We start from the raw sequence: 13,152 nt of genomic DNA on the forward strand, positions 1-13,152 counted from the left end.
CATAATGACTTTGGTCTACTTCTCCCTTGCATTCTTTTGGTCTGCCATCATGGTTACATTAATTTACTCAAGATGCACATTTTAGCAATTGTGAGATATTTCTCCATCCTGTTCTTTGCACCTCTACTCAAATAATTCACAGATTATAAACTGGGGGGAGAGGTTGTTTCCATCACTTGCTTGCCCTCCTTTTTAAGAGAAATCACAGTGCTGTCCTGAATTAATCCCTGAAGGTACATTTTTTAGTTGTTGTTTTCCAATAAACTGTGGAACCACTTAGAATTTTCATCTGTGGCTTGTAGCATGGTACATATGAACAGGCTTTTCACTGTCACCTTTACAGACCTTTTAGAAGTGATCAATAGACCCCACGAGTTCCTAAGTACAGCTTGAAACCACTTGACTGGTTAAAGGAAAACATGAAATCTTGCCTTTCAAATTTTCAGTGATGAAGAATATACAACTTTGATAGTTACATGGCTTTGCATGGCTTTCCACACTGAAAAGTATGACTTTCATTTCTAATCTTAATTTGTCTCACTCCAGTTTTCACCTTGATATGTCATTGTCCGCTAGACAGAATAGCCTCCTAGAATCGATATCCTACCTCTCGGAGGTAGCTGTGACTCCTCTGATTTTCTCCTTGACAAGCTAAATCACTTGTGATTTTTAAGCTTTTCCCTGAATGGAATATTTCTCAACCTCTAAGCAATCCTGTGGTTTTCCTCTCAGTGTTTTTCACTTTATCATGGTCCTTTATTTAGACTATATTCACAGGAACTTGATGCAGCAGTCTAATAATAACAGAAGAAAGCATAATGCCCCTACTATAACTGGTACAGAAAGACAGAAACCTAGAATAGTTTGGGTTGGAAGGGACCTTCAAAGCTCATCTAGTCCAACCCCCCTGCAATGAGCAGGGACATCGTCAACTAGATCAGGTTGCTCAGAGGCCCATCCAGCCTGGCCTTGAGTGTTTCCAGGGATGGGGCATCTACCACCTCTCTGGGCAACCTGGGCCAGTGTTTTACTGCCCTCATTGTAAAAAATTTCTTCCTTCTATGTAGCGTAAATCTACCCTTTTTAGTTTAAAACCATTACCCCTTGTCCTGTTGCAACAGGGACTGCTAAAAAATTTGTCCCCATATTTCTTCCATTCCGATCTTTAAATAAACATCCAAGGATCTCAGTGATAATGCACAAAGATCTTGGATTTTGCTACTTAATAACCATATTTGCAATGTTCTGAAGGGTGGACACACAGCATATCTGTGCTCCATGGACAAACAGTATGACACTGGAACATTTCCCAGCCAACAAATTATAACTGAGAGGGCTACAGCCCGTTGACTTCCTCGATAATCCACCCACATATTTCTTCTGCATCCATGCTTTCTAGGATTAAATATTTTATCCAGTAACTATACATGCAGTTGTTCCATACGCTCTGTCTATAATCAGTGGAGAGAAACTGGACCTTCCAGAAAACAACTTATCCCATCCCAGCACAACTGCCTAAAACCGCTGGGCTAGAGTGCCCTCTGATGGGTGTCCAATTGCCTCATGAACAATGAGAACCTCTATGACTGGCTTACACCAGGCACTTTCAGAAGACTAGAGTGAGGTGAGATGGATGCCACAGGCTCTGGGTAGTGCTGCCGTTGGCTATGTTAAAGCATAAGCTATGCTGGGGCTACACGTCTGTCTCCATGTAACACCATCAATATAAATCAGACTATTACTTCCCCAAGGGTTTTGTCATCTGCAAATGTCATGAGTAATGAGTGCATTTTTCCCAGGTCATTGTTGGAAATGCAAATCAATGCAGAAGCAAAAATTAGCCTAAGTGGGGGTCTCTCACAAAGAATCCATTTAAAAATGTTTCCCTTTTTAGTAAATGTTTTTAAACCTGTAATTTAATGAGTTTTGAAAACATTCACTATGCTTGATTTTCATTTCATATGATTTAAATTGTGTGGTACCAAGTCAAATGCCTTATGAAAGCTGTAATTTGATGCTATTCTGTTTGTCAACCAGATTTCCAAGTTAGCATGATAAGATTTTCCAGGTTTATTAGCATTAATTATATTATTTTCCTTTTTAATTTGTATTAAATAGATCTCATATCAACTGTTACATTATTTTATCAGGATCTCAGTCAGGCTGACAGATTTGTAATTACCTAGGTCATCACACTTATACATCAGTATGTCCTTTTATGTAGGAAACATGATTTGCTATAAGTCTTCATATTGAAATCACCCGATGCCTTCAATTATCCCTAACTCTTAGAATACAGATTAGCTAATGTACTAGAACGTTTTCCAGAATGTGAAGATCCAGTGATCTGCTCATAAAACTGTCTCAGCATAACCTAAACTTCTCACCCTTTGACATGGAGTTCTATGACACCTTATTATAAAGATACTATTTTGTTTTGCAGTGGGTTTATTCATATAATTTATTATTATGCAGTGGATTCAGAAGCTGTAGCAACAGCCATTGAAATGCAGGTTTTTTTACAAAGGTCTACCATTGCATGTCAGTCTTGCTGCTCTATCCCAAAATCTTACTGTACACCTGTACATCAAATGGAAAAATCTGGAATTTTTTGATTCTGGGACTAAAATAAATATCTGATAATCGAGAGAGCTAGGCCTCTATTTGGAACCCCATAGTAATATTCCCTGTCTGTTTTCCAACCTGAGAAAAAGACTCGTGCCTTCTGCTACAAAAATATTTTTTGGCTTTAGAACAATGACGGTAGCATCCCATGCTTTGCCCAGGGAGGAAGAGAAATTTGCCGTGAGTGTATGATAGGAGTTATACACAGTTCCTCTTGACATATGTCAAAGCCATTGACGGTGGAATTCACTTGCCTGTTTTCATCACTGTCTAATTTATGAGGCCTCATGCTGTTTTGCTAGAGAGTTCTCTAAGTAGCACAAGCACCTCTGCTGCAGGGACAGGAATTTTGACTTACGCGCCACAGCAGTATGTACTCTTTTTCAAAGAAAAAAAAAAAAAGCTGAGAAAACCTCAGTTCTGTGCCCTGGTCAGCTTGAGGAAGTTTAAACTTATACACTGTATCAAGCCAGCGAGCAAATCGGCCAAACAGCTACCCAGTGTTTTACGCGAAAGCCTGTCCCATTCTTGCGTCAAAGCTGGACCTGTGCAGCTAGGAAGGCACGGGGCCAGAAAGACAATGCATGACCTTAGCTCTAGACCCAGCTCTTGGGAAGATGTATGAATTTCATATAGGAAAATTTATACCGGTAAAGCTGGATACAGAAAGAGGAACAGCCTTGGAAACAGTGCCCTTTCTTGACTGAATTATGTAACTGCTCAGATACTGTCAAAACAGCTTTTGTCTGCCTTCTGAGTGGAAGATAATCTGTCCTTTCTTCTCCACTACCTTGAAACGGCCACTGCACGCCCCCAAAGGCAAGCAATTATAGATTCTAACTCCCTGAGTCTAAGAGAGAATGAGGGCCTGAGGGCACTAAGAAACTTCACCAAGGGGCAGTGGTAAAGGTCAGAATATTGACCACCTCCTTTTACCTTAAAAGGTACCTCCATTCAGAAGAGAGCTACGTAGCTGCGACCCTATTGATGCTTTCTGCCAGTAATGCAATTGGAAACAGGCAGACACATTGTCTGGATGAACAGAAGACACCTTCAAAGCTCACACTCTCTTAATTTGCTCTGTCTCCTCTATTTGACTTTCTCCTTTTATTAGGATGATTGGATTAGCCACCTTTTCTCTGTTTGCCCAGTTGCCCCTCTGAAATGGGCACCTAAAATACAGGCCCATGTACTCACAGATGAAGCACTACTGGAGCCTTTCCATTATCTACCACATGGGAGCAGGATTAGGCTCGCTGTCAGTTTTGGGGAACATGAAAGAAAGAAAGAACCACGAATTATGCATAACAGAATTGCATCCTACTGGTTCCTTAAGACACACAAGATGTTTCAATCCCATTGTCATCTGAACATGCTTGTGGAGAAAATATTTCATACAGCCAGAGGCAGTTGTCTGGGTGCTGCAGGACTCATCTGATATTCCTGATACAGCACCATATCAACAGTCTTCTACTAGATGAGGTGTTGTTTCATGTTCCTGGCATCATGTTACACTTTGTTTGACTAGTCGAGTCTATATGAAATGTCTTAAGAAATAAACTGAGTAAGGATTAGAGAACTATTAAAACCTTGTTGTTTTTTTCTGTGCCTTCATTTGATTATTTTCATTGCAGATAATGGAAGGAAAAAGAGTATTAAACCAGCGATCTATTCACAATCCTCACATGCCTTTGGTTTAGACCTAAACTCTTCCAAGCAGTAATACAATCTTTTAATAGTAGACACAATTTAATGAGGGTCTCAAATAGTAGGAATTAACTTTTTATTAAAAGCTTGGCATGACAGAAGAGCCCATATATTTCTCCCAGGGACAACTGCGGGTTTTCTTCAGCCAATGCGTTTTCACCAGTTATTCCACCAAGTCTCCTCACCCACCCTGGTGCAAATCTGTGATTCGAGTCCTTCCAGCCCAAGCGATAACCTTTACACAGCCACTGCAGGCCCGAGAGTGACAGGACACTTGGGTGCGTGCCCTCTTTGCTGGCCGGGTGCCCCTGGCACACGGCTCCCACCGGACCCACCCGCCGGCAGCCCCGCGGTCCCGGCAGGGCAGGTTCACGCCGCAGCGGGACCAGCCCCCCTCGCACAGCCCTCCGGACACTTTCTGCCCGGGCTGGAGACGGCGCGGCCGGTAGCTCACGGAGGTCCCGCGCACCGCTCCCTGCTTCCCCCCGCCGGCCGCTCCCGCCCGCCTCCCTCCCTGCCCCCTGGCCGCCCCCTTCCCTCGGGCCGCCTGTCCCCCCCGGCCCCGCCGAGGAGCGCGGGGCGCTCCCTCCCCTCCAGACCCCGGCGGCGGCTCCTGCCGAGCGGAGCGGGCGGCGCGGGGGCGGTGCGAGGCGGCGGGCGCGGTGCGAGGCGGCGGGCGCAGCCCGGCAGCGGGGCCGCTGTGACCGCAGGGGAGCGCGGCTGCGGCAGCCCCCGCCCGCGACGTGGGGCACGGCGCTGCCGGCCGAGCGGAGGGGGCGGCGGCCCCGGCCCGGGGATTTCTCACCTTTGCCGAGTTTGGCCGGCCCCAGAACGCAGAAGAAAGTTCAGCGTGCAGGAAGTTTTGGGGCAGCTCGGGGAGTAACGCGGCAGCTCTGACTGCTATTTCGGGCGGTGTGGTTTTTGTTTGGGGTTTTTTTGTGTGTGTGTGTGTCTTTTTTTTTTTTTTTTCCCTGCATACAACTCCTCCAAATACACAAGCAACCCGCAACAACAACATACAAAAAGTCCGGGAAGGGGGTGAGAGCACGAGAGAGGGAAGCACCCTTGGTGGGGAGAGCCCGGTTTCTTTGCAGAGACACGGTCCCGTTCCCGGCGGATCCCAATGCAACTGCTCATCCTCCTCCTCCTCTACGCTGTCGTCTGTGCGAACTTTTGCAGCCGTCAGGGCACCACTGCCCCGGCCCAGGGCGGATCTATAAAAGCCTTGCGGTCCTCGAATATCAGGCGAGATGGTAAGTGTCCCTCTGTCTTCTTTATTCCCCAGGGCTGCATTTGCAGAGGAAGCTCCGATCCCGGAGCGCGCCCCGAAGGCGGCCGTCCCCCCTGCCCCGGGAGCGGGGGCCGTGTCCCCAGTGGCCGGCGGGGGGTCTTGTCCGGGCAGGGGTCCCGTCCCTGGGTTGCCGGCGGGGTCAGCCGGGACGAGAGGCCCGATCCCCGAAGGCCGGCGAGGGTCGGCCCGGGGTCGTGTGGCCAGGTGGCAGGAGGGAGGTGTGTGCTGAGGGGACGGCTCTGCCCGGCGCCTGCTCCTCCGGGCGGTCCCGAACTACTTAGGGCAACTCGAAGGAGGTTTCCCGGGAGCCGGCGGTGCCTCCAGCGTCCCCTCGGGGCTGCGGGCCCCGTCCCCGACGACGCGGGGTGCCCGCTGCCGGCTGCCGCGGGGGGTCCCGCCCGGCGCCCCTCGGCACCCGCGGCCCCGCGTCCTCTGTGTCCCGTTGATGCGCCGACGCCGGGGCTGTACGGGGGGACACGGCGGGTTTGTGGCGGCTGCAGCCGGAGCGGTGCCGCGGCGGTGCCCGCTCTGGGGGGTGTGTGGCGGCCGAGGGCGGCGGCCGTTGTGCCTCAGGGCGGGGCGCGGGCGGTGCCGCCGTCGCCTCAGGGGTGCTTGGCGGGAGCGCGGCTCCTCTCCCGGCCCCCCTGCCGCCTTTCGCCACCTTCGGCTGCTGTCATGGCTCTGGGCGTGCCGTCCTCCTGGTGGAGGGCCGCCTTGGTGAGCGGCTCAGGGCCCGGGGCTGCGTGCTTGCCCGTTGCTGGACAGTGCTCCACGAGGACTGGCCTGGTCCCTTGTGCCGGCCGGACCGCTGGCAGGAGTAGGATGCTCAGTGATGATGAGCACCAAGCAGGGTGGCTGTGGGCTTTTGGACACTGCCTGCCTGGTAGGAAGGGTGGTTTCAGTCTTTCTGTTTGAACTCTGGCCTGTTTCCTGCTGCGAGCCACGGGCAGAGGATATCCTGGACAGTTGAGGTGCTGTCGAGGTTCTGCAGCACAGCTGCGTGGGACACAAGTGCCTCCAGGGACCAGTCAGCGTGGCCATGCGCTGTGGCCTCGTGGTGAATGAATGTGGAGGCTGCATAAAAACAGCACCACTGAAATTCACCTTTGCAATACACGTATTTGTACCTAAGGGTGAAGAAAACCAGGTCTTTCCGTTTGGGAACGGCAATGAGCCTCTGGTTGGGAGCAGCCTGTTGTGTTCCAGCTTCATGTGGGAGGACCTGCTTTTGCATGTTGCAGTGTACCTTCTTGCAGAGGGAAATGCAAGATGTTCTCCCTGAAAATGAACAGAGTTAACATCTTCCAGTTGCCAGAATTTATATATTTTATAAACCCTTTTAAAAAACCCAGCCACTTGAGCCATTTCCAAGACTGTACTCTGTATTTGCCAGTGTTTATTTTTCAGCATGTATACAATGTGTGTAATGGGTATACAGTTGATTTAGGAAGATGGTTTTGTTTCAGCTTTGGAGCCATACTGAACTTAATAATATTTTGTATGCATTTCCTAGTCACTGAAAGAAGGCATAGAGAAGGTGAAGAGGCTTTTTCTTAGAACTGAGACAGCAAGTGTGGAAACAAGACAGAATTGCAGTTACTTCTGTCTCAGAAGTCAAGTTTAATCTAATTAAAAATGAATGTGTTTTTAATAAAAGCATACATCCATTATTTCTGTTTCATTCTTTAAAACTACGGTGAATTTTATCAAGATTCATGACTTGTAAACCTGCCATCTTAACCTTCATAGAATAACTGAGACTGTCTCTGAACTGAGCTAAGCAAGCTTCCTTCCAAGCCAAACTCCAAACAAGATTTTTCATGAAAAACTGCAGTGATTTACTAAGAAAACTTAAAAATGTGTTTTAGTCTGATCTTCTCTGTTAGTGAAGTTACCAGTGACGTTAGTGAAGTCAGTGAAGAGTTAGTGAAGAAACCAGTTAGTGAGTTAGTGAAGAAACCAGTGATGCCTAATGTAAATAAAGTTTTCAGCTTACTGGCAGTGTGACTGGTGTTTTACTCTGCAGAAGAAGCCTTCCCAGAGTGATGAAGAGAACAAGCCTATGTGAAATGATTAATTAATTGTCCTTTTCCTACTTGTGATAATTTAACATTGTGATTAAGCTTAAAATTATCTTGTACAACTCGTAGTGGCTGAACTTTCTGGGTACCAGGGTGGACTGGTACTAGAGCTGTTTGAAAACACCAGATCTGTATGAAATTACCTGCTACCTTTGACCCTTCCTGGGCCATATGCTGGTACAGCCTGCAGCCATAGCAAAACACACACACACCGAAGTCAGACACCTCTGCAGTTCTTTAGCAGATGTTATTCATGTACTGAGGAGGTAATACGCCTTTAGGAAGACCACATGTGAACCCCCAGCACAGTGCAGCCTTGCCCTCTCCTTCTGCTTGGGAATCTTCTTGCTTTTTCTCTGTAAAGGATAGTGTGTTCTGGTACGGCCGGTGGAGCTGGGCGTCAGGTCACAGTATCTAAAGCAGATCAGCTGCTGCTCGGCCCGATTTTACTCAAAGGAACCAGACTGTTGCTTGAGTTTGCTGACTAAAGGTCTATATTTGTGCAGCCGAAGGTTATGAGCAACATTCCAAATGTTGCATGCATGTGACGAGCTCACAAGCAAAGTGTTTAGACCACAGTTGGCTGTTGGCCACTGAAAGTATTTCTGTCTTTTATGATTTTCAGTGGTGCTTGTTTCTTGTTTTGGTCTGAAGTACTGATATGGAATAGCATTAAAGACATGTGGGTTGCATTGCTGAGTGAGGCAGACGGTGTTTTTTGCTTTGTAAATATTTGCAGACATGACAATATGGAATAAGATCTAAAATCACACAATACAGTGGGGGGAATATGTTCCAACAAGCTCTCTCAAAACACACAGCAAGGATCAAAACTAATTTAATATTATGCCCTGGCTTGATGATCATGATTATTACATTGTGAAATTAAGAGAGATACTGAAGAGGAAGCAAGGTCTGTTCAGCTCTTAAAAAAAATTCTATATCTTGGCAAGTCCAAGACCACCTGCACTTTTTATTAAAAAAGAAAACAACCATTTGGATTCCAGTTGTCTGTTACCTCCAAGCAGGATAAACTAGTGATACTGCATACACAGAACTTGGAGTCTTGGTCTTGCTTTTGGCCAAAACAAAACTTTGCACCGTGCACGATTCCAGATTATCTTTCTGCTTTTAGGCTAAAAGAGGTTGGCCTATTTGTAATTGCTCTTACTTGAGACTGAGGTTGCTCTGGGAAGAAATCTATAGATGAAGGGCAGCACATACAAAAAAAGTGCTATTTAATGACTACCAAACCTAACCAGGCTGTACTTCCTGCTGAAGATATTAAGAATATAAATAACCTGCTTACAAGACATCCACCTGTCCTAGTGGAAGGACGGGCATTGATGACTCAGCTGTCCAGTGTAGCACTAATCAATTTTTTAAAGTGTCCTGGGGTTGCCATCCGCATTTATAGCACATGTAGTGGTATTTATTTGAAGTGTTTATTAATGCCATTAACTGTTAAGACCTTGGAAGTTTGTCAGAATAACACAGAGGGGCCTTCCAAAGGCTTCTTTTGTTCTCTTTGCCTCAGTTTTTGTAATATGCAGGTAATGCTGCCTGATTACAGAAGTCTGGTAGTTTGTTTCTGCTATATTGGTTGTTTCTGTGATTTTGGTTGTTTCTGCGATTTTGGTTGTTTCTGCACACTTGGAGATGAAAAGTGGACATGAAGAGTGCTAAGTAATATTTTTTACTGTATGGTGTTTTACTGAAACATCAGTTGCTCATTCTTATCTGTTACTGAACAAACATCTGTATGAATGCTCAGTCTAGGAAAGTATGCCTAGTCTGTATACTTAGACTAAGCATCACTATACATATTTTAAACTTTAAAATCTAAAGTCTGAAGAAAAGGCAGAACAGAACAGACAGCATAATGTCAAATCATTTCAGTGTGTAAACAACTGAAAGCCATGGAATCAGTATCTTCTGATGTGGATTTGAAAATGTGACATCAGAGAACTTGAGATAAGATTCTAGACTCTTGTAATTTTCATTCTGAATCCAAAAAATAAGACATTTCCAAACTTTGGCTTGCTTGTGCAGCACCAAAGTACAAAGAAAAACTGTATTTCACCATTCCGGGGAAAAGGCAACGGCTTCTGGCTCTTTGATGGCCTGTCAAAAGGCATGTGTGCCATTTATCCTCCCCTTCATTGTGTTGGCCTATGTCTAAGTGCAGGGAAAAGGCTTTGATGATCTGGGCAATATTCTCTCATGAAGTAGGTGTTAACTGTCTTCTCCTGGGAAAAGACATAACTGTTTTTTTTCATACTGCTTTGAAATGGCTCTTGTATCACTAGTGGTATAGTAACCTCAGTTTTGGAATGAACTTATTATTTTATAATAGACTTGTATACATTTTTTAAAGGACTTTGGTAACATAAAATTGTGTCAGCTGGAAAATAGCTAAAATAAATTTGGTGTTATAAGCTTTATTTTCCTGATTGTTTTTGTAGGTTTTGTAAAAAAAAAAAAAAAATGTGTGCTTCAGGCTTCATCAGATTAAAGAAAACCCACCTTAGTAATTTGCCTGTAGTAATGCACTTTGGTCTACAATTGTTTAACTTTGATGATGTCTCTTATCTGTATAATTAACTGTTTGGACTGAAGTATCAAAGGATATTGCATGAGAATTCCAATCCTGACTCAGCAGCAAGCAGCATGGAGGAATTCTCCAAAGGAGCTTTGAAACATGTTTTATCAGGCAGATGTGTATCATATAGTAGAAGTCACTTCACTTATTAACTCTCCAGCCAGTCTCTCAACATGTCTTGTTTCTTTTTTAAATAATGTATTTGCATGTAACTTAGTTAGGCCAGCTAATTCTTAAAAGGCTTGCAGATAAAACTTGATGATGTTATTGCTTTGATTCTTAGAAACTGAACACTGCTGAAAACTCAAAAATAATGGTTTTTTTTCACTGTGATGAGAGGCTGTGTTTTATAAAACACCTGGGAATAGGCATAGATCGGAAACTCACAGAGTCAGAATACTAAAAAAAAAACCAACCCTGAGGTTTAATGTAACTTCTTGAAGTCCTAGTTGAACAATGAACAGTTAGACAAATATTTGAGCCTAATTTTTCAAGGTAGTTAAGATATTCTTTACATGATGTTGTTAGCTATGTAATTTATGGAATTTGGTTTGAAAGCGAAAGGTATGTTTAAAAACGTTTGTTGGTTTTCCATGTTGCAAGTGGAAGTTCTGAAAGTAATTTACGTTATGCAATTTTTAATCAAGTAAAAAGGCACTTATAGGGAAAAGGAGTATCAAAGGTGGAAAGTCTTTCAACAAAATAATATAAAAATTCACTACATTACATTTCTGGCACTCCTTTAGACTGAGTGTAAATATTGTATAAAAGGAAAAGATCTGCAAACTGTGTATTATTTATATAACAAGAAACTCCTTTGGGGAACAGTAAATTAGAAGGACAGGGAATGGCTTTCATTTCATTTCTCTACTAGTAATATGGATACAAAAGGTGCAACAAAAGTTTGTATGTTTTATGCTCCAGTCTTTTCATATGGATAGTCTTGCTTATATTAAAATATATCTACAGTAAATTACAAATGGATCTCTTTAACAGCAAATAAAATATCTTACAGGACTGGCTCTGAACACAGGAAAAGTAGGCAGCTGCCCACAATATCAGAGTCAAAAAGACTTCAAAATGTCCAGCTCCTTGTTGCCTCCAGAGCAATAATGATGACTTCCAGAGGCCCCTTTCAACTTCAGTCATTCTATAATGGCATCTACTGCAGCTGACAGATGGGTGGTGAGGAGTGTTGGTTGATGAAAAACTTAATATGACCCAGAAACGTGCACTTGCAGCCCAGAAAGCCAACCATATCCTGGGCTGCATCAAAAGAGTCGTGACGAGCAGGTCAAGGGACATGATTCTGCTACTCTGCTCTGGTGAGACCCCACCTGCAGTACTGAGTCCAGCTCTGGGGCACCCAACACAAGAAGGCCATGGACCTGTTGGAGCAAGTTCAGAGGAGGCCACCAAGATGATCAGAAGGCTGGAGCACCTCTCCTATGAGGACAGGCTGAGAGAATTGGGGTTGTTCAGCCTGGAGAAGGGAAGGCTCTGGGGAGACCTTATAGCAGTTCTCCAGTACCTAAAGGGGACTCACAGAAAAGCTGGGGAGGGACTTTTTTCATGGTCATGTAGTGATAGGAAAAGGAATAATAGCTTTAAACTGAAAGAGGGTAGTTTTAGCTTAGACATAAGGAAGAAATTATTCCCCATGAGGGTGGTGAGGCACTGGAACAGGCTGCCCAGAGAAGCTGTGGATGCCCCATCCCTGAAGTGTTCAAGGCCAGGCTGGATGGGGCTTTGAACAACCTGGTCTAGTGGAAGGTGTCCCTGCTCATGGCAGGGCAGTTGGAACTGGACGATCTTTAAGGTCCCTTCCCCCCCAAACTATTCTATGAATACATCCTTCCCCAGAAGCAGTGGTCACCTTCCCCATCTGCCCTGTACCCCTCTCTCTCTTTCTCACTCTTACCATTATCTCTGTTTGCAGCAGTAACAGGAACATGAAGTCTGGCTGTCCCACAGCTCTGAGCCCAGTTGTGCTCCTTCTCCTTCCTCTCCTCTTCCATTCCTTGTCTAGCAATGGTCAGTTTTGCCCATGCAGCTGAGAAACCTTGAGTTGGCTGTCAATGTTCGTAGCATGTTCCCAACCCAAGAGAAGGGCTGTCTGCCCCTGTCTTCTCTGGCTTTTCTGGACCTGCAGGGATTTGACGCTAGGATATTAAATGAATCCTAAGAAATACCATGAAGGCTCTGTGTTGGTATTGTCTGTAGTAAGAATGTGCCCGCTAATGCAGGAAAAATCAGTAGTACTCATTTTAATTAGATGATTCAAACAGTATTCAAGAATTGCTTCCACAAATGAGGCTAATTACATTATACCACATTTTGGATAAGAGAGACCAGTTGTATCACTGCTTCTGTTGAGGATCTCTTGGCTAAAATACTGGATTGTGTTAGGTTACTTGGCAGTTTGTTTGAAATCAATTTCCTGTTGACAAAGCTAAGGAAATGTCCTGTTTACAGTGTCAAACTGGCTAGATATTCTTTTGGGAATTTGGGTTTGGCTCTAATATTTTTGGTAGTGAATAAATCCTACATGATCTCAAGCTTCCTATTGTACTTGAGTAATCTTCAGTTTCATGCTTCCTTTTTGATCTGTGTCCCATGCTGTGAAGGCCAACATCCCGTATTCCTGCTTTGGCAGTCAGAGCTCCGCAAACTTGGAGATGGTGTGGGAGGACACAATTTTACCTTCTGTACAAACTTCCTGCCAATGTGTTTTAGCCCTGCTGTGCATTGAGACTTGATGATGTGAGACTCTGTAAAAATATTTGTTAAACAACAGGTCCATGAAAAACTTGAAAAATAGCCATCTTGACCTTCGTTTCACTGAA

The 13,152-nt window shown here is 44.7% G+C and overlaps 1 protein-coding gene across 3 annotated transcripts in view; it reads left to right on the forward strand.

Annotated features, from left to right (window-relative positions):
* Positions 1 to 4,999: 4,999 nt before the first annotated feature.
* The window catches only part of PDGFD (platelet derived growth factor D), a 144,695-nt gene continuing 136,542 nt past the window's right edge, over positions 5,000 to 13,152 (forward strand). For all 3 annotated transcript variants that reach the window (XM_065658605.1, XM_065658607.1, XM_065658606.1), the window contains exon 1: positions 5,000 to 5,585. In XM_065658605.1, the coding sequence (XP_065514677.1) occupies positions 5,456 to 5,585 (130 nt within the window). In that variant the 5' untranslated portion in view covers positions 5,000 to 5,455. The remainder of the gene's footprint in view (positions 5,586 to 13,152) is intronic.

Source organism: Caloenas nicobarica, chromosome 1, assembly GCF_036013445.1.
Source record: "Caloenas nicobarica isolate bCalNic1 chromosome 1, bCalNic1.hap1, whole genome shotgun sequence".
Lineage (NCBI taxonomy): Eukaryota > Metazoa > Chordata > Aves > Columbiformes > Columbidae > Caloenas > Caloenas nicobarica.